Source organism: Amblyomma americanum, chromosome 11 (genome assembly GCF_052857255.1).
Source record: "Amblyomma americanum isolate KBUSLIRL-KWMA chromosome 11, ASM5285725v1, whole genome shotgun sequence".
Taxonomy (NCBI): domain Eukaryota; kingdom Metazoa; phylum Arthropoda; class Arachnida; order Ixodida; family Ixodidae; genus Amblyomma; species Amblyomma americanum.
The window spans coordinates 90,312,098-90,337,914 of NC_135507.1; the positions used below are offsets into that span (position 1 = coordinate 90,312,098).

Below are 25,817 nucleotides of genomic sequence, written 5' to 3' on the forward strand. Positions count from 1 at the left end.
CAGAAATGCCAGACGGATCGCCTTCAGTACGCTGATGTCGCAATGGGCTGAACAGTTGTCGACGAACAACAGAACATTCCTGTTCTGTGCCGCGAACTTCCTGTCGAGTGTGCGCAGCCAATCCGTGAAAATTGCTCGCGTCATCCACGACTTTCTGTTCAAAGTATAATCAACAGGAAGAGTTTTTAGCCTTTTAAAGCAGCGAGGCTTCGCTGCTTTGCCTATAACTAGCAAGCGGCACCGTTCCGTGCCAGTCGCGTTTGCGCACACCAACACCGTCACTCTTTCCTTGCTTCTCTTCCCGCCTGAACACGTGTCGCCTTTGTAACTGACACTCTTGTTCGGCAGCAACTTAAAATAAAGCGCGGTTTCATCTGCATTGAACACATCGCTGAGCGAGTAATCGGCAAGGTAGTCCTTTAGTTGACCTGCTGCAACGGCTTGCGCCGGAGCCACCGTGGCCGGAGCATAGGCGGCGCCCGCGGTAGGGTGGCTACCCGCGTGACCGCGCGTCAGCCAAAAATAGACAAGCCAATGCTTCGACGCTCCGGCAGCGAAAACCTGCTACGGCATGCACCGGAGGGTTGGTTCGGGCAACGAAATTCACGTCTCACCTCGTGCGTGCTGGCTTATTTTTTTTTCTCATCATTCTGCATTTTTTTAAATTTTCAGCGCATTGTATTTGCTACGAGGTGACTTCTATATGCGAGGAGCAATGCCAGCCATCGGCGCCTAGTTCGAATTAACCGACGTGGATACCGGCATATTCGAATTATCGGGAGTTTTGACCCATTGAAATACACAGGGCTTTGCCGGGACCCGGCCGTCAGTTCGAATTAACCGGAAGTTCGAATTAAGCGATTTCGAATTAACGAGGTTTTACTGTACAATCATATATGCTGCTGTCTACCGTGACAGTGTCCTTGTCGCACTAGTGTGACCACCGCCGCCGTCGTCATCGTACACTGAAAATGAGCTGAGGAAATTTCAAATGCATTTGGAAAGTGTCGTGTAGTGCCGCAGAAGTCCGTCGAGTCTGAATGCCATTCAAAGTCTCGAATGCCATTCGACTCAGATGTCATCAGAACATGCCCGTGTAGCTCGTCTCGGATCGGCGGGGTCAATAGGTCAGGTCCTTGCGTCGGGTTCAGTTCGTCGTGTTGAGTGGTCTGGCCGGTGGACGAGGCGGGAGGGAACAACAGCGAGGTCGGTTCGGGTCTGAAAGGGTGGGGCACGGCCGAGCGACGCAGACCAAGAACTCACGGCTGACGACCACGGCTGACGCAGAATGCCGAAGCTCCCCAGACCAGGATTTAATGGCCGCTAGCCTAGCGCAAGCGCTCCTGCCCGCGTCACTGCACAGTTCGTCGTCTTCTTCGTCACAGTATTTTGGCCACACCTGTATAGCTACAGTAGAACCCTGTTAGGTTTTTCACAGGACTGCGGAGAAGAAATGTGCGTTGTTACTGCCCTTTATTATTATTTTTTTTTTTGCTTAGTGCTGTCACAACCGTTCACATGCACAGAATGCTCTAAATGCTCTGCGATGGTTCTGTATGTCTGAGCAGCCATTGATGGAGGGGAGGCAGCAGCAAAGAGAGAGGGAGCACTGACTGAACGAAGTTTGGGCACGCATGCACCCGCTTCTGTACTGTCTTCGCTGCGGCCACCTTAATCCTACACGGTCCTCTATTGTATGCATGAATTTGCATTTCTAGGTTGTGAAAGGGAAAATGCGGATGGCAGAAACTTTCCTCTGATGGTGATGATGGGTCCGGTGTAGATCTGCATATGATCTCACAAATCATTTGCTCAGTCCTCAAGGTGCAAGTTTCCCTTTTTCAGCAAACCTGCCAGCCAATTATCTGGTCGATCAGTGCACATAATAATGAAACTTCCATATCAACAGTCGTGAACCTCTTGGCTCCTGGCATAACACTGTAGTTTTGATATAAATTGGCCATTCAGTCAGTGCATAAAGATTTCGCTATGCATTAATTCTCCAAATTTGTAATGAAACAATGAATCGGGTGAAAGGGAGGATTCATATTGGCAACAGTTGCAGGCATTTAAAGCATTCTTGAGCTTAACAATCTTTCTTGATGGTGCGAAGGAGCTCTGTTGGTTGCTTGAACAATCTTTCAGTTGTTTTCCATACTTTTATCTCCTCTGACCGCAGGTCTTCACGATGGCAACCACACTTTGTATGAAGAGGAACCTGAGAAAGTCTCTGGTGAGCTTTGCTGTCTTTTGCTGTGCCTCTGTTTTTGCTTGTGCCATCATAGTCTACTCTAGGGGGGGGGGGGGGGGCAGGTGTTTTGGCTGTGTAGGATCCTAGCTATGATCGGAAATAGGGTTTCTCAATCTTTTGGGAACTCTATAGTCTCTTTTCAAAAGCCACCAAGAAAGAAACTCGTGTGTCTTGGTTTTCGTCCCTTCCTGCCCACGACGCGTGCAGGCGCCAGACCCCTAAAAAATTGCAAAATTCAAGTTAATAATGGTGGCTGCTGCAGTGGAACCCTCCGAGCCGACGCCATTCACGCATAGTTTCTCTTTGGCTCTGGCGCATTTGACTGCTGCCGGCCGCGTTTCAGAAGTTTTTAATGTAGTTGTGCTTCGTCATTCGTCATGTGTGCTCCACGTCCGGTAAGCAACCGGCGCTCGTTCGTGGCTACATTCAGTATGGCTGTCATTCTTTAAGCCGAAGAAACGATCAACTGCGCGCCGGGCCGCAAGTTCGACGTTCGCAACGGGTGATACAGGTATGGCAGCTGCAGCAAGGCAAAATTTTCAGCTGTTCGACGCGATGTCATGATGTGGCTGTTTGCGAAGTATGGGATTTCGCTACAAGACGATGTTAGAACGACGAGCTATCGGACCGCAGAAGTGATCACGATGGCAGCGCTAGTGAGGACGATGATGCAAGTGTGGACGAGTAGTCCAGTGACTAATACATTTTCATTTTGGAATGTGCTCATGGGCGCTCCCGCGCGCAGCAGCCGATGGCAGCTGGCGGTAAGCGGAGACCGCAGGATAGTGCTATCGCATTCAACTATTCAAGGCCAAGCTTAAACAACCTCGAAGATTTTTTTTTTTTTTTTAGAAATATGATTTGGGGAGTCGACTTACATTCGAGTCGACTTACAATTAAATAAATACGGTTTTCAGATTCCACTCTTCTGAAATCTACTGTAACGCGAAAACAGTGACCTGACACTTTCCTTTTTGTTCATTCTTGTGACTATATTTGCATGCAGTGTGGAGCCAGACGACGCTATCGATACCTCCGGATGCTGATCTCGGCTCGCTTCTTGGTAAGCGGAATTCTTCTGGGTACTAGTTCATTTTGCATTACATATCTAATCTGTGTGAGAACAGCTCTAGGAGGATATTTACTGCAACCGCGGAGCAGTGCTGTATTTGTGTTCTAAGTATGCCTGTTTCCTGCTTTTCATTACCGTTTTGAGACAAGCCACCAACTCCTCATGGATTCCAATTGTCTTTTGGGCTGGGCACATTTAATTTTATTTCTTTCTGGGTGTCCACCATAACATATGTCTCTCGGAGGTATGTGTCGTAGACAGGGCACTCGATTTTTTAATTTATTGTACTGCCCACCCTAACGAATTTCTCTTGCAGTGCTGTCATGCCAGTCTATTTTTGTTTATGGCTGCTGTATTTTCCTGCGAACATAGATTTAGATTCTACAATATTCACAAATGTAGGAGGCAGGTAAGGGCTTCATTTGGTTTATGCGAATGAAGGGAAATAAATGGACCGAATATAAAGAGACATGCCCTTCCTTCGGCATCATTCTGAGGTTGCCAGAAAATTAGTTTGGATGATCTCTCACTATAACTGCACTGTCTACTGACTGTCTGCATCATCTATATGTGCATAAAATAATGGCAAAACATAGAATGAGTGGTCATCTAATAGGCTTTGTGTATTCACTTAGTTGTTCAATGCCTGCCAAAGCATTGCCCATTTAAATTAATAGAGTTGCTGATGTCAACAAATGTGTCTGCTCTTTTGTTCTTTAAATACGAAGTTTTGCTAATAATTGCTCCACGCATTGTGGGAAAATGCTGGAAGCTTATGTACTATGCGATGTCAGTGCCCGTTAAGAACCCCAGGTAGTCAAAATTATTTGGAGCCCATCACTACGACATCCCTCATAGCCTGATTCGTTTTGGACGTCAAACACCATAAAACCTAAACCGTACTATATTTACTAAAATGCACCATGACCGCGATTGTAATGGGTGGTTATATTTGCTAGTCCAGAATATAGAGAAGATATTCTGTCATTCAATAATAATAATTTAATCAGAACGCAAAGGATGACTTTTCACTTTTATTGTCAGTAAAAAACTCATGTGCGTTCAGGTAAATGTAGCAGTCTGTGTATGGTAATGGGCAGCTTTTGCAGAAAGTTGTTGCTGTTTAAAAGTATTTGATCTAATCATCTGGCCAAACTTATTGCCTGGAAAAGGTTCTGAAATTTCATTGTGGTACCAAATCATGAAAGGCTGAGTTAACAAAATGCGAAAGTAATAGGTGAGAGTTTGTGCAGTTATGTTGTACTATACAGTCATGTTACCATAGCATTTGCACATGTTTTCACACAGCTTTTGCAGCTGCTATTTTTTCTGCTGTGGTGACTGAGCCATTAGCTGCAGTACTGACATGATTCGGGGCGGCAGCGGCTCATCCTGTGTTGTCACCAGTGCACTTGTTTGTATTGCACAGAACAACATCACGTTGACAACAGTGTCGGTAGTGGCTGTTGTTTGTCGTCTTCCACAGGCGAGTACTTCACCTTCGACGCCGCCCAAGACAAGCAGGTGGCTGTTCCCAGCCGTGGAAACACTTCGCGTGACTCGCTGAGGCGCAAACTTTTCTGCAACGCCATGGAGGGCAGGATGCAGACCCCCGAGAGGTGCGTGCCTGCTCTGTGCTTTGTTTCACAACTTTGCCTCACCTGAAGTGATCCATGGATGGTGATTAGTAGAGATGTGGCAAAGCAAGAAAATTTAGCAGGCGGGCCTTTGTATCGAAAGAGCTTAAGGATTTGACAAGTGCAGCCTCAGATGTGAACACTTATAGCCATTTTGAAACCAGCATGCAGAAAGGAACTTGCATAGAGGGAACACAGTTTTAAAATTAGCTGTTGAACTTTCACCTGAAAGGGTCCATTTTGCCATAAGTGCTGTTCTGTACACAGAGGCATGATAATGGGCATCGTCGTTCCCTTGGCCTTTTGTCTTGGGAGTGGTCCTTGATGCTAGCTTTTTTAAATATTTAGTTATTGTTAGAGGGCTGTGTGGAAAAATCAGTATGGCTTCACCAGAATACGTATGGCAATCCCACCAGGACACACCAAGAATGATGGCAAGAATGCTAAATCGTGGTCTAACAGTGGTCTAGCGATTTGAGCACCCACTATGCGTGCGGGAGGGGCAGTGTTCGGTCCCCGGTTCCACTGGGTAGCCGCTGGTGTGACAGTGGGTATAAGCTCTTCCCTGGCCTGGTGCTCGGCTTCTCTGGGATGAAATGCATGTATCTACAACCCCACCTTGAGTTAACCAAAGCACTTCGTGCCATGGCACTCTTTGGTCAAAGCTGCCCTTGTACCTTTAAAACTCAACGTCATCATTGTCAAACCGAGTGATGCACTTGAGACAACACACACAGGCACAAAGCTTGCAGTTCATCTTTTGTGCCGTTACCTTCTGTTTGTTTGCTTGGCAACTTTTGGTGGAAGTTGGGCCGCCCTGGGTTGGAGTGAAAGCTGTAACGCGGGCCTTTGCTGGTTGGTGATTGATGCCCCATGCTTGATGACTTGTACTTTGTGCCTGCCTTTTGTACTCTGCTGCTGTGTGACGTGCCCTCTCTGTGCATTTGCAGGCGTGAGAGCCAGCGGCTGAGTGTGCTGGTGGAGGGCCAGAATTTGTCACCAGTGCATGTAAGTGGTTCTGCCACCTCATGTCTGCAGTAACACCAGCGGCACTCTTATTGTGCGCGCACCAGAGCCTTTGTCATGAAGCACGCAGTGCAGGGCCTTCTGGTTGGCTACGTAGTGGAACCCTTGCATTATTACATCTTGCGCTGCTAAGCTTGGCAGCAGTTAGGACACGAGTTGACCACACCCTTTGGGTGCTTACAGCTCTGCCAATGTAAGGCAAGCTATGCTGCTCGCTCGAAAAGGGAAGCCCAGTGGTTCTCAAGACCATGTGTGTTATGGACTCATTTAGCGGAAACTCCCAAGCATTTGTGGGCATTTTCAGTTCGTGAGCAGATCCCATTAACTAGTCCTTCCTTTCTAATCTGTAGTAGATAATTTTTAGAATGAGCATAAAAATGGATTTCGAAAGAGAAAAAAAAAGAAATGGAACAGGCAAGAAGCCAAAACTTGGTTTGGGCCAAATCATGACATTGGAAAGGACCAGCAAATGATTTAATGAAGAGAAGCTCTCGTGCGTATGTACAAAGAGTAAGTTGGTCACTGCAAGTGATAACTCCAGTCATGAAATGTCTAACGACGATAAGCAAGGGCAACATTTTTTTAATTCAGCCTGGTTGGAGCATATATCAATGGCAGGTGCTATAAGTACACAGTGGTAACACGATAGAAAAATGAAGTGCTAATTTGCGAGGTGCAGCTATTGTGCGAGGAAAAATTACACTCTTTTCCGCAAGTGTTAGTTGTTAATTTACGAGGTGTGTTCAATGTTTGAGTGCCTTTTGCAAGTACATAGTAATACCAATATACTCTCGTAAAAAGCCCACTATTTTTTTTCAAAAAAGTTGACATTAATTTGAGGCGAGGGCTCATTATACGGGAAAAAAAAAGGTTCAGAAAATTTTTTGGGGGAGAGTTGCAATTTCATATCATATGTTCACCCGCCAAACCTGTTTGTCCATCCGACCTTCAACAAAAGCGTATGGTCAGGTGCGTTTGTGTCGCCGGTGTTTAGCACCATTAGGTTCAAAAGGTGTTTGCTGTATCATGGTGCAATCGAACGATTTTGGGCTAGCCAGCTGCATCAGCCAATTCCGGCAAGATAAAGCGAATGTGCTCAACACCAGCCCTGAATGTCAGGTGCACGTTTTTTATGCAGGTTAAAAAAACTTGCAGGATGGTTGTAAGTCTATAATGCAAATATTTAAGCCCTAGCTGTGGTGAGGAGTTGGGCATTTTCGCTCTTTATCTCGAGCTGGCCAAATCACTTGGGGTTCTGAACGGTCTGCTTCTTTCATAGCATGTCAGCGTAGAGGATGTTTTACAGAGTTCTGATTTAATCTGCTACGTTAATCTGCTGAGTTAATCTGCTAAGCGCTCGCCGTCTTTCTGAGCATACAGTGGTGCAGCCAAGTGCACAGCAGTGCACCAAGCAAGCCAAAAGCGCTGGTGCTTCTGTCAGTGGCACGCAGCGTCTTGGCACTTTGCCAAGTTATTTCCACAAATGCACTGCAAATATCAATGGGCATGTAGCTCATGACGTCACATGGGCAAGGTTACCCATAGAAATCACCCTTACTGAAGGCACAAAATGAGAAAACCTAATACTCATTTGTGCTGCTACAAAGCGCCACCCAACTGTAAAATTTGCCGCAGAGTATCAAAGACTCCAGTGGACTTGCTGTGAAAGTTTCAGTGAAATGCATGTAGGTCTAAAAACCCTTGGTTTTCTTTCTTTTTTTTTTTCGAGAAGTGTGCCATGTCTTAAAAACAGCCATGTCTTAAAAAGCACACACTGTGTGTATAAGGCCATGTGTGCTGCACACATCTTGACAAAACTGGTAAAAAGAAGTAGAAGCAGAGGGTACAAAAAAAAAAAGTAAGATAGCTTGCATAGAATACATGGTCATCAGTGAGAAGGCATTTCTTCAGGTTTTGCACACAGTGCTCTGCATAGCGGTTTGATGTTTTTATTGCTGCTACTGTGTGTGTGCTCTGTACAGCAGAGTAAGCCTGGGAGCTCCGAATGTGCTGCCCATACAAATACGGCTTGTTTGTACGAGGGCTGCAAAATTGAAAGCAAAAAAAATGGGAGACAACTTAAGTTCCGTCTTTAACGTAATAATACGACAGCGTTAACAGGTTCTGTCAGCGTTCCTCTTGCCCATGCAGACACAGACACTGTTTCCTCTTTGACAATCACAATCATTATGTGAAAGAACACGCGAAGCCCCACTTTAACCAAGCTGCACGAATATGCTTGTGTGGTAGCATGACTGACTCGCAACCCAAGGATGAGAGTTTCGACTCCCGACTAATTAGCACAATTTTCTCTTCAGCGCAGTTCATTTACTTTACATACTATGTTTCCTAATGACATTTGAGTCATATTCTTCATAATGTTTTAGTCACTTTTCAAATCTGTCGCTCCACTTGTACCTTTTCGACCAATCCGAGTTTTTCACTCGCAACAATGCAGACGCTGGAGTTTCTCCAGAACAGGACCTTTACGCTGGTGCATAAAAATTGCAGCTTTTGCACGAGTGCATACTTCACATTCCACCTGCTGTCCTGTGAGGAGAGTGCCCACAACCATCTGAACAGCATCTTGCAGCTGGTGTGAGCAGACTGTGCTTCTCTCTCCACCGTGCAGATGGCACTGTGTTCGAGCCCCATTGGCGGTCACACCCGCTGCAGCCAGGGTTCTAGTCCCGATGGCGAGTGCATGCAGCTGTCTCCTATCTGCCGCCAGGCGAGGACCAGGCCACTGCCCCGTAAGCCCATACTCTGTCATCCTTCTCGTGGAGTGCATGCCCTCTACTGAGTGGTGTGCATCCATGTGTGCATCTATGAGTGGATGCACTCTGTGCATTCGCATGTGCATCTGTGAGTGGATGCAGATAGTGCGAGCTGTACATCCATGTGTGCATTTACGAGTGGATGCACTCTGTGCATCCGCATGTGCATCTGTGAGTGGATGCAGAGAGTGCAAGCTATACATCCATGTGTGCATCCATGTGTGCATCTACGAGTGGATGCACTGTCTGCATCCATTTGTGCATCTGCGAGTGGATGCACTCTGTACAGCAGGGGTTCTCAATCTTTTTAGCCTTGTAAGTACCCCAAGGGTTTTCAAGAGGTGCTGAGGAAATCCGCGCATATTGCTTTCTGTCCCATTCCGCCTAGCATGCAGGCATGAAAGAGCATGTACAGCCCCTCAAAAAATGCCCAAAATTATATTAATAATGACTGGCTGTATGGTGGGGCAGTCTACGACAATCAATCACAGTGCGATTTGTCCCAGAATAATGTGGGTAAAGGAAAGTTGCAGGTTGAGTGCATGCAAATTGGCGTTCAGGAACCCATAGAGCACTCCAGGAAACCCAAGGGTTCATGAAACACAGTTCGAGACCCCCTTCTATGAAGGATGGGAGGCTGGTATCCAAGCGCCTACAGTTATTTAATGTTTGGAAGTATTGGACACTTGTTCTTGCGCTTCCGGTTCATGTCGCCAATGGATGCAGGAGTGAGATATGAGACGAACACATGACAGTGGTTTTAGTTTAGATTTAGATTCGTTGTATACAGTGCTTGATGAGAATATCAGGAAGGAATGTCTGATGACTTGCACTGACAGGGCCACTCCTGTAAGTGAGTACTTATAGAAATACAGTGAAAGCTCGTTAATTCGAACCTCGATAATTCGAATTTTCAGATAATCCGAACTACAGTACTTGGTCCGGCCAAGCTCCATAGAGATCTGTGTATAAAAAAAGTCAGCTAATTCGAAAGCGAGTCGGTTTTAGTACGGATAATTCAAACTACGCTCCGCCGCGTCTGGGCGGCTTGGCACGCAGCACGTGGCCAAAAAAAAAAAAGGGACCTCCGCATAGTTAGAGGCTGTGCACGTCCTAAACGAGGGCAGAAGATGGAACCAGATAAAACCGTGGATGAGTGGGTAAACCCTAAATGGCGTCATCACCGGCGCGATGGCCGGCGGCACCGGAGGGTAGGGGTTGGCGGCCGCATTGGCAGCTGCCTACCCTCATTTCCGCGCAGCCTCCGAAACTCAAAACTTCGGACGGGCGCTACAAATTACCTGCGCAAAACTTTTTTTTTTCTTTGCGTGTGTCGTGCATCCTTCCACCGATCAGTCGCCAATGGAAGCACGCGGTCAGCCGCGATCATGACGCTGGCTTTTAGCATCGCCCGGCCAGCACCTCCTCTATTTTGGGCCTGGCGGTCAGCTGCTGGCCGAAAGTGGCCAACGTGGGCTATCAGCGCAGACCAATCGGCATGACAGCATCTAACTTCTGCCCGCTTCTACAACATTGGCCGCACCTGCCGAAGCACCCTCTCGCTTCACAAGGACCTCGTCGTTGCTGCTACACTGTGCCTCATGTTCATGGCAAAAAAAAAGTCGCATGAAGCTTTCGCTTTGTCTGAAGATGCCCGCAGCACAAAATTTTAGCGATGAAACGTGCCAGATTTTCAGAATGCTTCTGGATTTTCAAAGCTGCTAGGCTTAGCCACTACGCATCGGTTGACGTCAGGAGGCGCGGGAGGTCCAAACAGGTTAATTATTTTGGTTCAGAAAGGGGTCACAAAGAATAATTCGTCCTCTTTGTCATCAGTGAATAAATAACAGCCCAATTGTAAATGCACAGCTGTTCTTTTAACCATTTTGCTAAGCACATGGAATCACGCCATTTCTAAATCCTGGCGGCAGCGTTCTGGCGGCAGCCGCCTGTTTTCCGCCGCTTGGGATGCTGCACGGCGGCGGTGTTCCGCCACGCTGCTCAAAATCCGCAGCGCAAGTTCGCTCCATGTGGGTCACTCTTAAGGCGAACGTACTGAAAATGAGGCTTGCACAACTAGACAAGTGCTGGCGGCACTCTGCAAAGTTCGCTTCTGCCCCTTGCTAGAGCTAACGTCAAAAGGTAAGCACACTGTGATGTTATCGTTGCGCAGCATTTTGGCACACTGCCAAGTAGTGCATTGTGGACCGTGTGATGGTGCGAAACGATGGGAAGTGTTAACGACTGACGCTTTTTCTTTTTCAACTTGTTAGGCAAAAATCGAGGTCAGGTGTGTTCGTTACGTGAGTAAATATGGTACATATACTGTAATGCAAATGGTTCTTGTCAGTAGATAATTTGAACATTGGATAATTCAAACTTTTTTCCCAGTCCCGTGAAGTTGGAATTAATGAGCTTTTACTGTAGCATAACTTTAAACAGCTGAGTGTTTTGAAAATAATAGCATCAAACTGCAATTTAGAAAATACTAAGTACTGCATAGTAATGTAGCAGTTAAACAATTGCAGGTGGGACATACAAAAACATGCAAAGAATTTTAAATCAACTACTAAATACTGATCCCACAAATTAATTTGGCAAGCAATAGTTTGCACTGTGATAAACTGACAAAGAAAAGGAAGTGTAGGCACTCCTTTGAGGCCGAGGTGCTCAGTAGGTGTTTTCAATGCGCTGTGCAGAATGAGGATAGTGCGGCACGTGATTTGATGCTGGATGGCAATGGATTCCAGGCTGATACCCCTGTATGCCGCATGGAACAAACATCATGCAGCAGCAACCCACTCATTTGTGTGCTCCTCTTCTCCAGAAAGTGTCGTGAAATTATTTTTCTGTAATTACCAGATATTTGCTACAAATTTGTTTCCTAATAGTAGCGGGTAACAATGCAATTTCTTTTTGATATTGACAAAGTGTATCTGAAACTGCGTCGAAATGTATTTCGAGTTCTATTTGCGTTGCCTGTTTTTTTTTGTTTTCGAACTCTGTCAGCTTTGGCTTCTTGAAATGAAAACTGGTTTTTGGAGAAAGGAAATGGTGTAGTATCTGTCTCACATATCAGCGGATGGACACCTGAACTGCCCGTTAGGGAAGGGATAAAGGAGGGACTGAGGGAAAAAAGGAGGAAAGAGGTGCCGTAGTGGAGTACTCCGGAATAATGTCAACCACCAGGGGATCTTTGACTTGCATTGACATTACACAGCACACGGGCGCCTTTGCACACGGGCGCCTCCATCTAAACGCGGCCACCGTGGTCGGGTTCGAACCCGGGTACTCCGAATCAGTTGTCGAGCGCCCTAATCACTGAGCCATCTCAGCAGGCACAAAACAGCTTTCTAGTGCACCTACAAAATGCGCAGAAAGTAGGACGGCTCTCCTATGGAAAGGGTGCCAAATTGCGGCTGGGAGTTCGCTTGAGAATCAGCTACCAGACAAGATCTGTGTCAGTATTGCACAAGGCATGATCCGGCATTCATAAAGAAAAGAATACAATAATTTTACCACTGCTCGCAGAAGAAAGTTGTATACACAGGTGCGTTGAAGCCTCTTTGATGTCCCTGCTGTCATTTCTTTTTTTACCCCTTTTACCATCCCAGCTGTGACCCCTCAGCAGCAGAGAAGCATGCAGCTATCCGAAATCAGGGAGTCGTCACTATCCACTGGTGAGGCTGCACTCGCTTTGTTTGTTTGTTTGCTTTTAATGCTCCTATCTCGTAAGGTTGGGCCTTGCCAGAGTGATGAGGAATACTAAAGCAGAACAGAGGAGCAAGCGAAAGCAAAGGACTGCACTCACACAAAGGAAAGGATTAATGTGTGAAAGAGCACGGCTTGCAGTATTCCAAGTTACATTCTACAATATTTCATGCAGCAGTCAAGGAACGGAGCACAAAGACAAAGTAGTCAATACAGTCGGCTCTAAATAATGCTGCAAAAGTTGCTCAAGTTACATGGAATTTGAATTGGGGAGACCCTGCCATTGCATTTGATGTTGACAGGACAAAAATGTTAGTTCATTAAGCTAACCAAGGTTTAAATTGATCTATTTAAAATTAATGACAGACCATTGTACAGGAAAATGGAAATTGGAAATTGCTTGTTGGGGAAAGGAAATAGCGCTGTATCTGTCTCACATAGCTCAGTGGACACCCCAAGGGGAGGGATAGAGGAGGCAGGGCTCCGGAATAATTTCGACCACCTGGGGATCTTTCACGTCCACTGACATCGCACAGCACACGGGCACCTTTGCGTTTCGCCTCTATCGAAACGCTGCCGCCACCGTCGGGTTTGAACCCGGGTACTCCAGATCAGTAGACGAGTGCCCTAACCATTGAGCCAATGTGGCGGGAGTCTATTGTACTGCAAAAGAGAAAATTATGTGACTGAACTAACGAGTATATAAAAAATGAACAGTAAAAATTGCATGAGACAGCACACTTTCATGTACAAACTATCCTCAATTCAGACTGCAGTTGGTCAAAGTACTGGTTGGCATGTCTGTAAATTTTCTAGCGTAAAGTGATACGCGAATGCTGTTGAAGCCTCATCCGCTCACTTGAATCCCTCCCTGGGCACTGCATATCATCGAGCACCCTGAGTTATTTGCTCAGGGATGGAACGCGTTGCTTATCTGTTGCTTTCTCTAAAGCTTGGAACAAAGCTTTGGGGGGGGGGGGGGGGGGACGTGGCTTTCAAGTCGCAAAAATAAAAAAAAATTGCACATTGGAAAACACCAGATTTCGTATCTGTAAGATCTTTCTAATTATATCCCGAACGGTCTTCCCTGAAAATCATGGAGGAGCAAACACTCGAGAGGGAGCATCCGGCAATAGGCTTGAAGCCTAGTCATAAAAAGCAAAAATGAGAGAGCCGCCCTCCCCCGTCATCGCGCCACATGATAACGTGTGGTGATATCTATCCCCGCGGACCAGTATAGCAGACTGAGCATAGCTCAACCTCCTTGCTGTGGACGCCGGCGCCATAGGCCACGCAGACGCGTGGACTAAAACATACCAACACCAAAACATTAGGGACTGACTCGGAGAGCGAAAAATGGGGGAGGAAGCGGCTTCACGAGCACTTGGCTTGTGAAGGCTGGCTGCTTGGCGACGTGCTCCCTTGCAAGTTTGTATTCCTCCATGCCGAAAACAACCCAGAAATGACTTTAATAAATGTTTTTTTGTGACTGTAGGCAGCAGAAAACTGGCTGAGATCTTTATGTAATGATGTTTCTATGTATTGATGTTTGTTTCACTCTGTTGCTAATTTTACGTGATGGTGCTGAGTGCAGTACGTGACTCTAGACTTCTACCATGTCTTGTTGTCAGGCCAGGCTGTCTGCAAGTTTGGGATAGCGATGAAGCGCATAAAAATTTATAATATCCAAACTGCTGAAGGTATACAAGGGAAAATTTTATTAATTTAGTGCACTTCCCTATGTCGCTTTACTCATAGAATTAAATAATTTTCCCTCTAAAGCTTGTGTACACCCTCAAAAGAGCAAACTGACACTTACTGTTCATTTTGTCTTTAAAAAGTCACTGAGGACAACTCCATCCAGCCATTGTTCCCCATAAAATGTATTTTATGGCTCTTTGTGGACATTTTGATGTTTTCCCAGGAGCAGAAGGCTCATTCATTGCTGAAAAAATTGCATTTAAAATTTTCTGCGCCACTCGATTTAAATTCATGGTGCCTGCACTGTACTGCGTGATCATTGTTTCGGGCTGAATGGCAGTGTAGCTTGGCATCTGTGATCCATGTCCAGAAAACTGCTGATTCGTCGCATCGTGCATGTGAAATCGGCCTCTAGTGGCGACACCCTTGTTTCATTTTTTTTTGCCTTTCTAGATTATATGAGCTCGGTTTTCAGTATGAGTTGCGTCTTTTTTGTTAGAATGCAATAATCTGTCAATGCTGGCCAACCCCAATTCGTCCTCAGCGACCCTTTAAGGGGAGAAGAGGGTCTTAGAAAAAAATTTTTATTAATGAAGTCACAATTATGAAATCTTCGGGGAACATGTATTTTTGCGTGCTGATTCCAAATATGGAATTTAATTTCATGCGCAACAATTTCTTGAGCACTTATGCAATATGTTATGTAACTTTCTGTGGAGAGCTTTAATGAATTTTCGCTACAAGGAACTTGCTAGAATGTATGCCGTCCGCTTGTCTTGACAACAAGCTATGCAATAAGGGTAAAGTTATTATCCTGCCTGTCATAGAAGTTGAGTTATAGAATTTTGAAGTAGTCACTTCAGAAACAGGAAGACAAATTTTTCTTCCCATTTGTGAAGTACCAAGTTCAAAACCCTGTAACTCAACTTCTGTGATAGGCAGGATAATAATTTTACCCTTACTACGTAGCTTGTTGTCAAGACAAGCAGACGGCATACATTCTAGCAAGTTCCTTGTAGAAAAATTTCGTTGAAGCTCTCCACAAAAAGTTACATAACATATTGCATTAAGTCCACAAGGACTTGTTGTACATTAAATTAAATTCCATATTTGGAATCGGCACGCAAGACCAGCTTCCCCCCTTAATATCTATCCATCAGGGCTGTGGTAACAATCTAAACTGAAGAAGATAAACAAAACTTGTAAGAGGGCCTGTTTTCACGTCTTGTTTCTCTCACCTGGGCCAAGTCACCGTGCTTTGTGTCACTGCCTTTGCCCTTCGTGTGCTGGCCCCATCTTGTGCTGTTGTGGTGGTTTCGCTATTGGTCACTGGGCAAATGTTCTGCGCGGCAACACATTGAGTGCAAACACTGGAGTCGAGCCTGGTTTTTCAATGGCTATGGCAGATATTCATGTGTAGAATGCTTACCGTATTTACTTGTGAAATTTGCGCACTTTTTTTCTTTAATTAGAGCTTCACAAAAAGGGTGCACAAATACTCTGAGACTTTGCCAACTTGTCATTATATACCGTATTTACACGATTGTGTCCACCTATTATTCAAAATTTGAAAATCTAAAGTGGGGGTGTCGACTTACAATCGAAACCAAGGCATGAAACCATAAATAAAGGCAAGATAAACGAGATATCAGGCATGCTACAGTGTGGCTGCATTTTTCTTGCGTAGCTCCGTCGCATTGCTCTTGGTGCTGTCCTTGGGCAGCTGCTATGTCAACACACAGAACCAGCATCCCCTCGCCACACGGGGGGGGGGGGGGGGTGTGTGTGATGGCGGCTGTCGATAAGCAGCAAACCGGCCCCCGCACTCCCCACACTTGGCTGCTGATTGCGGGTGCCGATAAGCGGCAGCAGCCGATAACTCATTCGCGTTCTACTCTTAATAAGTGTCCTTCAAGTTTTTTTTTTTACTTTCAACTGTGCACTTGGCGCTCAAGGCCACGTCGATAGTTGATGGACAGGCCACTGTTCCAATCGTGGCGGCACCGCCACTCGGAACAGCAAGGGAGCCGAGGAGTGTAGGTAGCCGCCGGTAGAGCAGACGCCTTTCACGCCTAGTTTCACTTTGGCTCTGATGCAGTTGACTACTGCCGGCCGTGTTTCACAAGTATTTAAAGTAGGGCTTTGTCAGTCGCCATTTGTGCTCCGGGTCCGGTAAGCGACCGGCGCTCGTTCACGGCTACATTCAAGATGGCCGTCATTCTTTACGCCGAAGAAACCAACAACTGCGCGCCGGGCCGCAAGTTCGACGTTCGCAACGACTGATACAGGTGTGGCAGCTGTAGCGAGGCAGAATTTTCAGCTGTTCCATGAGATGTCGTGATGTGAATGTTTGCGAAGTGCGGGTTTTTGCTGCACGACGATGTTAAAACGACGTGCTGTGGGACCGCAGCAGCGATCACGACGGCAGGGCTAGTGAGGACGATGGAGCAAGTGTGGATGAGTAGCCCAGTGACGAATACATTTTTGCCTTGGAATGTGCCCACGGGCACGCCCGTGTGTGACAGCGGATAGTATCTGGCGATAAGCGGCAGTCGCAGGATAATGCTATCGCATTCTATTACGTAAGGACAAGCTTAAACGAACTCCCAAGTTTTTTTGTTTTTAAATATGTGGGGGCGTCTACTTACATTCGAGCCGTGTAAATACGGTAGGTCGGCACCCCATGTTGTGTAGTTCCTCGCGAGATGGCATGGCGGCACGGGCCCCGCTCGAAGAAGCAAATGCACAACGGTACACTCGCAAAACCAGCAGTCAAAGGCAAAGGCTGCAAAATGACGCCCTCATATGCGGCCTGGCTGACCAGCGGCCTCTAGATGCAAACCAAAAATCAAAAGGTTTGGTAGTATTCGGCCAGAGGTTAGCAAAAGTATGCTTTTGCAACTGTTCGTCCGAAAAAGCGACCGCCATCCCGTGCGAGCCGGTCAGACGCCTCGTAATTCAATTTTGTTTTAACCAGTACCAATTGACAAACAAATTAGCTATTTTTTTTTAACACGCGGAGCTGCCGGGAATGGGCCACCGGTACGGGGCGGGTGCAACTGACGTCTTGGGTGTCACTACTATGTCACTACTACGCTAGCCCCCCCCCCCCCAATTTCAAATGGACGTATATTTTTTTAAAAAAGAAATGGTCGACTAATATGTGGCAATACACAGTATATATTGCATGTTATGACAACTTCAGGGCGCTATAGTGCAGCTGTTGCTGCCGTTATTTCTTTCCATCATATGTTGTCCTTATCTCATTCATTGCTATTTATCTGGTGTGCTGACTCGCTCGTTTCTACCTGTGTTGAGTCTTGAGAGGGGGGGGGAGCGTTATCAAAGCGATCGAGGCATGCTGGATCTGGTAGTTGGAAAAAAGCTGGTCGTGCTCACCCCTCGCACGCATCAGGTATGACTTCGCTATGGTTTGGTTTTGGCAGTGACTTCCTTAGAGCAGCGTGGGAGTGTCCGTATGCCACCCACACATTTCACAGTTGCATATGGGGATGCGGCTGTGCTATTCTTCCCAAACCTGCCTTACGTGCACCCGTAAGCGTGCTGGTTGTCTGGCGCAGCAGAAAGCGTAAAAAATATATATTTTTGTACTCTGGTAATAAGTTAGGGATGCGCAAATTATATGCGAGGGCGTAAATTACTCGAAACTCAGTAGGGCATTTTGATCCTGAGCTGATTGGCTGGCCTTGTGCATGCCAGGTGGGACTACATGAACACATATGCACAAGGTGTCTTTGCACAAAGTGGGGTGAAAGGTTTATTTTCCAAGCATTTCACTTGAGAGAACCCGAGCACCAGGCCATGGGAAAGCTTGTACACCTTGTATCACCAATGGGTACCCATTTGCACTGGGGATCGAAACCCCGCACTTCCCGCATGTGAGGTGGATGCTCAAGCCACTAGGACACCGGTTTACATGTTAAAATAATGCAGTTTTCAAATTGCAGCAACCAAAGCATAAATTGGTGCATATAAGTAAGTGCCTGAAATAAATTGGTGCATATAAATAAGTGCCTGCAGTTGTATTGTTCTTGAGTATTTCAGAGCCCCTTTGACATTCGTTCAGGAATTTTACAGCAGTGCTTCAGAAGTACTCATTAATCTTAAGTGGAGGTTGTACTGAAGTCAAGCAAGGATCGAATAAATGTGAATGACAACAATGTAGTTGGACCGGTGGTGATGACGTCCACGTCACACAGAGTGCAAGTGTCTTAGGCTAGTGCATTAAAGCTACTTTCAATATTACTGAGACCAACTGGTCAAGTTGTGCTGTCTCCTTGGGCCCCTTCCTGTCATTTAGTCGACGGACATAGGATTCTGTGAACAACAGTGCTGTCAGGCATGATCAAAATGCATCCAATTTTGGTATATGAGTAGCAGCAGCAGAAAGATGGCAATTTTATTTGCTCTGGTTTTATTTTGGTAGTATATCTATTTCGCCGGGGGTTGCCTCATGCAGATGAAGACGACCCCAGTGACAGCGCCAACGAGAGCCTGGCAACTGGTGCCGGCGACGTCTCAGTGCTGACGGCTGGCGACCGGTCTGACTGCATGCAGCTCAGCCCTTGTGCAAACGGGCTCCGGCAGCACGAGCCACTATGACACCGGCCACATCTTAGTCCGTGGAGTCTAGTGCAGACCGTTATCTCCTCTGCATCTCAGTCTTAGCCACTGCCGATCAAGTCATTAGATAAAGTGACCAGTGCAGAAAATTAGCTGCTTTCAGTCTGCAATGGACTGCCGTTTCTTGTGCAGTTGCCAGCAGTGGTCTTTTTTTCTTTAGAACGTGGTGGAACTTGCCGTGGCGCTTTGCAGTCACAGTGCACACATACCACTTGAGTACTGTAGGTGTCCGCAATCTTTTTGTTGAAGTGAGTATAACGGTGTCCTCCAGTGGAGCATTGCATAGGCGTTTTTTTAGTTGTGGGCGTTTGGTGCCTCCTGGGCTCCCCATTGAGCGCTGCAATGCGCACAAGCTCTGAGCTTTGGAGATGACCATAGATGTAATGTAATGAGGTGAAACTCTGCATGTGGTGAATTGGCTCACTCCCTCGTTTTTTTTTCTGTCGTTGAGCACTCTGCGGCAAATTAATGATTGACTGCAGAATGGGGAAGAACAGCATCGTTAGGGAGCACTGCTTTTTTTCTCTTTCCCTTTAGTTTTTTTTTCCTCGAGAATTGCAGCAAATCAGGGTGGTCACAACTGTTTTGTGTCACTCGTCAGGCTGGCAAGTTCGTGTTGGGGCTGGGAGCCAATTGCGAATTTTAAGTTTTAAAATTAAGAAGAGCCTCATATTTTATATTTTTATACACTTTTAGGTATGCTCAAATGTTTATAATCAATATGTTTTCTACAACTTTTACACTATTTTAATTTGCATGAGTCTACACAAGTGCAGAACTGTCGTGTTATACAGCACCTCTACGTTCGCGTGCGACTACAGTCGGACCTGGCTTTTGTGCCAAATTTTTTAGACAACTTGTGGAAGTCACTTCTTTTAGCGTGTGAGTGCTCTGCAGTAACTTTTATTGCAGGCGCATATGCTGAGGTGCATTGTGAACAAGCCATACTCATTGGCGGGTCATTTACTACCACACATTTCGTGTTCAGATTTTTCTTGTTTTTGTCCATAGTGCATTTATTTTTTTAAAACAAGCCCCATTCCTTTTGTAATGGTTCTCTCTATGAGAGCATGGCAGATTGCTTCATGGGTGCACATAGCCACTTGATGGGCTTTCGCACCAACACTTCAGAACCAAGCAAACTGAAAAGGCATGACTTCCAACTACCATTTTATTGTTTCTCAGCATTCAAGTTTAAACACTGCTAATAAGCGATTCTGCTGTGGCCTTTACTATTAAAAATATTGGTGTAATATAACCTCCTTATGTTCTTCTAGTAAGGTACTGTCTATGGCCACTACACAGTCTGGGTTAATGTTAACATCATTAATATTAGGGCAGTCTCTGGGCGAATCCTTGTAACTGATGAGCCAGTTTAGTTTGCTGCATTTTTTTCCATTATGTTCAGAAGTCTGAGTGTAACATGCAGATTTGTTGCAGTTAAAGATCACATAAATGTTTTGCATTGAGGCTAAGATGGCTGGACTGTAAAACGTGGCGTTAAGGATGAGGCATTCAGTAAGAAATTTTTTAGGCTTGTGACATTTTTATTAAAGGTGTGTAGACACCAAATTTTTGCTTGCACGTTTTCTTTGTAATGATGCGTTAGGCATTAGAGTGCGTGGATCACCCCATGGTATTTTTCTGTGACCACTAAGTAATTTATACTTCTCTGATGCTGTTTCATTTTCAGTTTAAACAACCGAATGACAGCTGCATCATCAAAAGCAGGTTTTGGTCATGCAAAGCATAGAAAACATTGCACTGTAATTGCTGACACATCGTTTTAATTTATGCTGCAGCCTGCTTGCTTCAAAAATCTTAGTAACGACTTATTGTTGCCTATATTCCAGTTTTTTTATCCCTCAAATGACCTAAACCCACTTTTTGATGTTAAAGTGATTGTTTGGTTGTTTAAAGCAAAATGAAAGCAGCAATAGAGAAGAGATTTAATTATGAGTAATTTAGCTGTCATATGCAAATACCACGTGGTGATCATTACAGCCAAGAAAACATACAACTAGATATAGGTGTTTGGACTCATTTATGGTTTGAGGGCACTTTGAGAACTCAGTATTTCTGAAAAAGGTCCTAAAGTTCTGTTTCGTCAAAAGTTCAATGAATGAACTGCAACAAAAATTGTTTCACCGTTCGAAAGACAGTCTATGTTGTAAGTAACCCCCTGCACATCTCGTGAAACTAAAACTAAATGTTTTACATCAACATAATTAATACTTTTTGCAGCATTAGTTATTTTTCTTCAGTTTTCAATTCAGACTTATAATTGTTGCTTACCAGCTATGCCTATATTAGTTTGCATTTAATTGCTAAAAGAGCGACAAAAGCGACTCAAAGTGTTTGGAACACACTGGATGTTTATGTCAGCCTACCAACATTGAAGTTTGGCTTGTATGACACAGTGTGTCATTTCAACACAACACAGGGGACTGTAGACAAGTTAAAGCACATTGGGCATACACTGAAAGCGTACTTGACAGGTGACCAACAACATATCTGCATATCTTGCTGTTTTATAAGTTATGACCAAAAAAACACGAGAAAAAGTTAGTTGTCTTGCAAGCAAAAATAAGAATAAGGAGGAGCTGAGCTACAAATCTGGGGCCGTATTCCGAGTTTGTGTCATAATAAAAAGCGTCATAATCTGCCACAGCGGACACACCTGATTGGTCGAAACGCCGGAAGCGGATGTGGTGGTTCGGATGCAACAAAAAGGGCCGAAGAAACCGGATTGTGATGTCAAACACATAACGTACGCAGCCGACGCTCGACAGCCAACATGGCGGCGCACTCTAAAGTGGAGCCTCTCGCTTCGAAGTGAACTCATCGATGTTACTTCCGTTTTTCGGCCCGTGAACTGGCTATAAACTTGGTACGGGACTTTCGCTTCATCTTGTCTTGCCTATAACAAATTGGATGGACGATACATTTGGCCTGTTGATTTCGTTGGATGATTCGGTATCTCCTAGGCCTACTGAGCATCGGTTTGTTGCAGAAACTGTTCTCTTCATTCAAACCGGATGGCGCCACTGTCACCGGAGTTATCTCATCTGTGTATGTTAAATGATGTGCCATAAAACATAATGTCCCGCAAAATATTTGTGTTTACTCCACAGATGTATTTCCTATTCTAAAACGCTCTATTAAGTGTTGAAGCATCCTGCATCATGGCTGTCTGTAATGCCTTGGCAGCGTGAAACTCCTCGCACAGATGGTCAGTCGCCAGCGAGGCGCTACTACACCGCAATGTTTGACATGCCAGAGGTGGTTTTTCGGAGTTTGTCACGGTTTTCGATAACCGCGGTAGTGTAGCTCTGCATTGAGCTCACGAGTTAGCTTGCAAGTTAGATTTCAGGCGTCCGTGTGGGCATATGTGTGCTTCGTACCATGGCAAACCGATGAAAACTTCATCTGGGAAGCCTCCCAATGCATATACGAAGAGAAACACAGCACAAAGATTTCTTTAGCTCATCCCTTTTGTTGCGAAAGCAACATTACGCCAGCCAGCTCGGCTCGTCGCGTGGTTGCACTTCAGCCATATGTCGTGGCCCACGAACGACCTTGAGCCGCCTTTGCCTAGCAACGCCGCAGCCGCTTGCTCCACCCAGATGTGCTCCGCTGGGGTAAAGGTAGAGGAGGTCTCGTCTCACGGGGAGTATATATATACGCTCTTCGCCTCAGTGTATTGTAGTCGTTATGGAGAGTGCAAAAGAGAGGCAACAACGAAAGAAGCGAGGAAGAGACAACGCGCTCAAGAGACGCCAGAAGAACGCGCCGCATGACTCGAGAAGCGTTGTAACGAAGATGCGGCTAGAAGAAGTCATGCCACGTCCCGGAGTGACTCTTCAACTGCGGAAAAGACCGGTTTGAGTTCTCGAGAGCATCAGAATGAGACGCTGCATAGACGATGTGCTGAGGAAACGAAGCTTTTGCAATTCAACTAGGGTTAACCAAAGCTAAACCACAGCCAATGTTTTATTTATTTGCCGCAGAAAAATTAAAAACCGGACAACGGCATCTCACAGTTATTGCTGTGCCTGCATAAAAGGAATGAAAACCGTAAATCAGCGTCTGCACAACCGTCCAATCACAGCACCAACTTACATTCAGCGATGTTGAGATGGCAATCATCACGGCGTCTTGGTTCAGCACGGCACGGAGGGTGCATTGTGCAGCGAGTGAGTGCATGCTGCAAATTTTCCTCTCCATTCCCTTTTCCTCAAGATATATGTAAAACGCAGTGTTGTGTGAACAAGCCTTTTATTTACCATAGGCGATCACTGTTGAAGAGGCTGCCTTCTGTTACTCAAAAGGCATGCGTTGCAAAAGAGTGTCTGAACTATTTTTTATATTTGTTGAAGTCCATTGGGCAAATAAAGCAGCTTTATATTACCCGTTTACAGTGAAATCCGATGTGCAACCAAACTTATGGCTGAATGTTTCTTCTGTCGCATTGGTCGTGTTCGATTTCTCGGGAAAGAGTAAAAACGTTGCTGGATGTTTCGCTGCAGCAGTCGCAACGCAGTGACATCCTGCCGCCGCTCACAGTCGCAACCGAACCAACATCCGCTTCCACTGTTTCGACCAATCAGGTGTGGGCGCTGCGGCAGATTATGCCGCTTTTTATTATGACACAAACTCGGAATACGGCCCCTAGTGGGTTTTAACTCTCCTGGACGTTGCTTTAGCGCATTTGTAGTCCGAATCTTGTTTGTTGTTTTTATTGAAACTTGCTTTTTGCCGTTCTTTATTATACGAACAATCCCAACTTTATTCCCATACATGTTTCTTTCTTGAAACTTATTACACTTGTCTTATATATCGAGCTGTGCAATGCACCTCAATAAAAAATTTGCAATTATTTTGTTATTGCTGCATTTATGACTGCTAGTGTCGGATACTTAGTACGTTTCAAAAATATTTTTTACATCTGCTTTAACACATTAATTGGGATGAAACAATACGGTTTTTTACATGTGCCGCTAATTTCCTGTTTTTACCTGCCATTAAAATGCTTTTCCCACAAAGTGGCCTCGTACCCTAAATGCTGAAACTGAAATGCTCTACATTCAGATTAGTGTAAAAAAATTGCCTGTGAGGCAAACCTTGAATGTCCCTGTATGATGTGCAAAGCACTGGCAGTAAGTATGCCATTACTGAGTACTGGCTGTCATTGGCTGCAGTCTGGAAGAAATAGTGTCATAGGCTGTGCATTAATTGGCATTGTTGGACGTATGTGCAGGGTGGCAGTGTGCTCTTTATTGCTTTGTTGATTGGTCCGATATGCTTAATAAAGTATGTAGAGTATTCACTCCACTACTTTTCCTTAAAGCCCTAAACGTTTCTCAAAATAGCTGTTCATTACAGAGCTTGGAAAGGCTGAACACTAAATTTGCACCCTGGAGTTGCATTTTTTATGCAGGTATTTCGCATTGGAATTTCATTGCTTTCAGCTTTCCAGTGCTCTTAGTGTTGTTGTAATGGTGTACCTCAAAGAAGTGTAATGCCAGGTTTTCAGAGCTAACAATCCCTTAATAGGTTTATCTACGTTAAGTTTTTTGGTGTTTTCAGATTTTTGGAATTTTACTCCCAAATTCTGAAATCCTTTTTAAGGAAATTCAGATTCACACTGTGCACTGGTAAGATTAGACCTTTTACTCTTATTTTCCAACAAAACAAAGCTTGCTGAATGCATTGCCACACACTCAAGTAGCCAGGCCAATACTGATCTCCCTCAATGGCCTCTCCAAACCCCTCGTGTTTACTTGGGAAAATATGTGCTGGGACTAGCTTCTGCACTCTTTGGAGTAAGCATGGGCCGGACTGTATAGTGACTGCTTTATCTTATTTTTATTTTGATTTTATCATGTATTATCAGATTTTTGTCTGAATAAATTGTGAAGAAAAATGTTGTAACACTGTTCTTTCTCTTCAGGTTGGAGTGCTTTGAAGTATTTCCTTTCCCTTCATTAGGGCTACATCCTCAAGTGAATTGTGTTATTCAGCACGTAGAAAGATGATAGAGCCCCAGACCAGGTTTGGGCATGTTAATAAACAAGTGCAGCATGTAGATCAAGTGGTTATAATCGCAATTCAAACCAAAGCTCATTCAAACTTCTTGAGATGGCCAGCCTGCCTGCCCAAACAGGTGATATTGAAGGCACATTGAATGATGTGAAAGCCTGGAGATTGGCCGATTGTGCTGACTGACATGTGACGGGCTTGCCTATCATCTGGTCACCTGCGCTGTGTGGCTGCACTCTTTCTCAGTGCATTGCCCTTTCTTAAATGCATGAAACAGAGGGCCCATGACTGCAAAAATCTGTCATCGAGTGAGGACCACTCCGAGGAGATAAGGAACGAGAATGATAGAGGGAGGTAGTGCCACATGTGCTTCAGATGTGTCTAAACATGTCTGTAGCGGACGTAATGGATAGTGTGTGGGAAGTGTGGCTATTCGTGTATGGCAAAATGAATATACAAGGGGTTTCCTATATAAATAACACTACATGTATCATGAAATCTCCTCATGCTCACACATTCCCATTGGATGAAATTATCAATTGCTGCAAAATTTGAGAGTGATGGGGAACTGTTGCTCTACATTCGCAGATTTCGCTCTGCTGCCACGATTTTCTGGGACAGAGTATAGCTTCTCTTCACTGTTGTGAGGCCTGTGTATTGTGTCTTGGTTGCCCTGCATTCCTGTGTTTTCTTTGCGTGTGCCACCATTTTCACCCTTGCCTGCCCACGGCTCTTGGCAACGCCATTTGTGGAAGCCGGACACAACTCGAGAATGAAGCGGAAAATGCAACTCAATGGAGGCCGTCCAACTAATGGCTGCACAGTTACCGCCTTTCAGCTGCTACCGACCAGTAATACATGTGATGATAGCAGGGATATTTTTCATTAAAAGACTGGAGATTCCAAATTTTTCGAGGTGTTCTTGCTCTCGCGTTTTGTTAGGTAGAAAATTTGGG

At 45.3% G+C, this 25,817-nt stretch overlaps 1 protein-coding gene across 2 annotated transcripts in view; it reads left to right on the forward strand.

Moving 5' to 3' along the window:
- LOC144111324 (protein aurora borealis-like) overlaps positions 1-24,771 on the forward strand; it is a 38,568-nt gene extending 13,797 nt beyond the window's left edge. The window contains exons 4-10 of one of the 2 annotated variants that reach the window (XM_077644588.1): positions 2,180-2,233; positions 3,258-3,314; positions 4,810-4,942; positions 5,911-5,968; positions 8,619-8,739; positions 12,378-12,443; positions 18,656-24,771. In XM_077644588.1, the coding sequence (XP_077500714.1) occupies positions 2,180-2,233; positions 3,258-3,314; positions 4,810-4,942; positions 5,911-5,968; positions 8,619-8,739; positions 12,378-12,443; positions 18,656-18,798 (632 nt within the window). In that variant the 3' untranslated portion in view covers positions 18,799-24,771. The remainder of the gene's footprint in view (positions 1-2,179; positions 2,234-3,257; positions 3,315-4,809; positions 4,943-5,910; positions 5,969-8,618; positions 8,740-12,377; positions 12,444-18,655) is intronic. The other variant, XM_077644590.1, reaches the window with a different exon arrangement.
- The last annotated feature ends 1,046 nt before the right edge of the window (positions 24,772-25,817 follow it).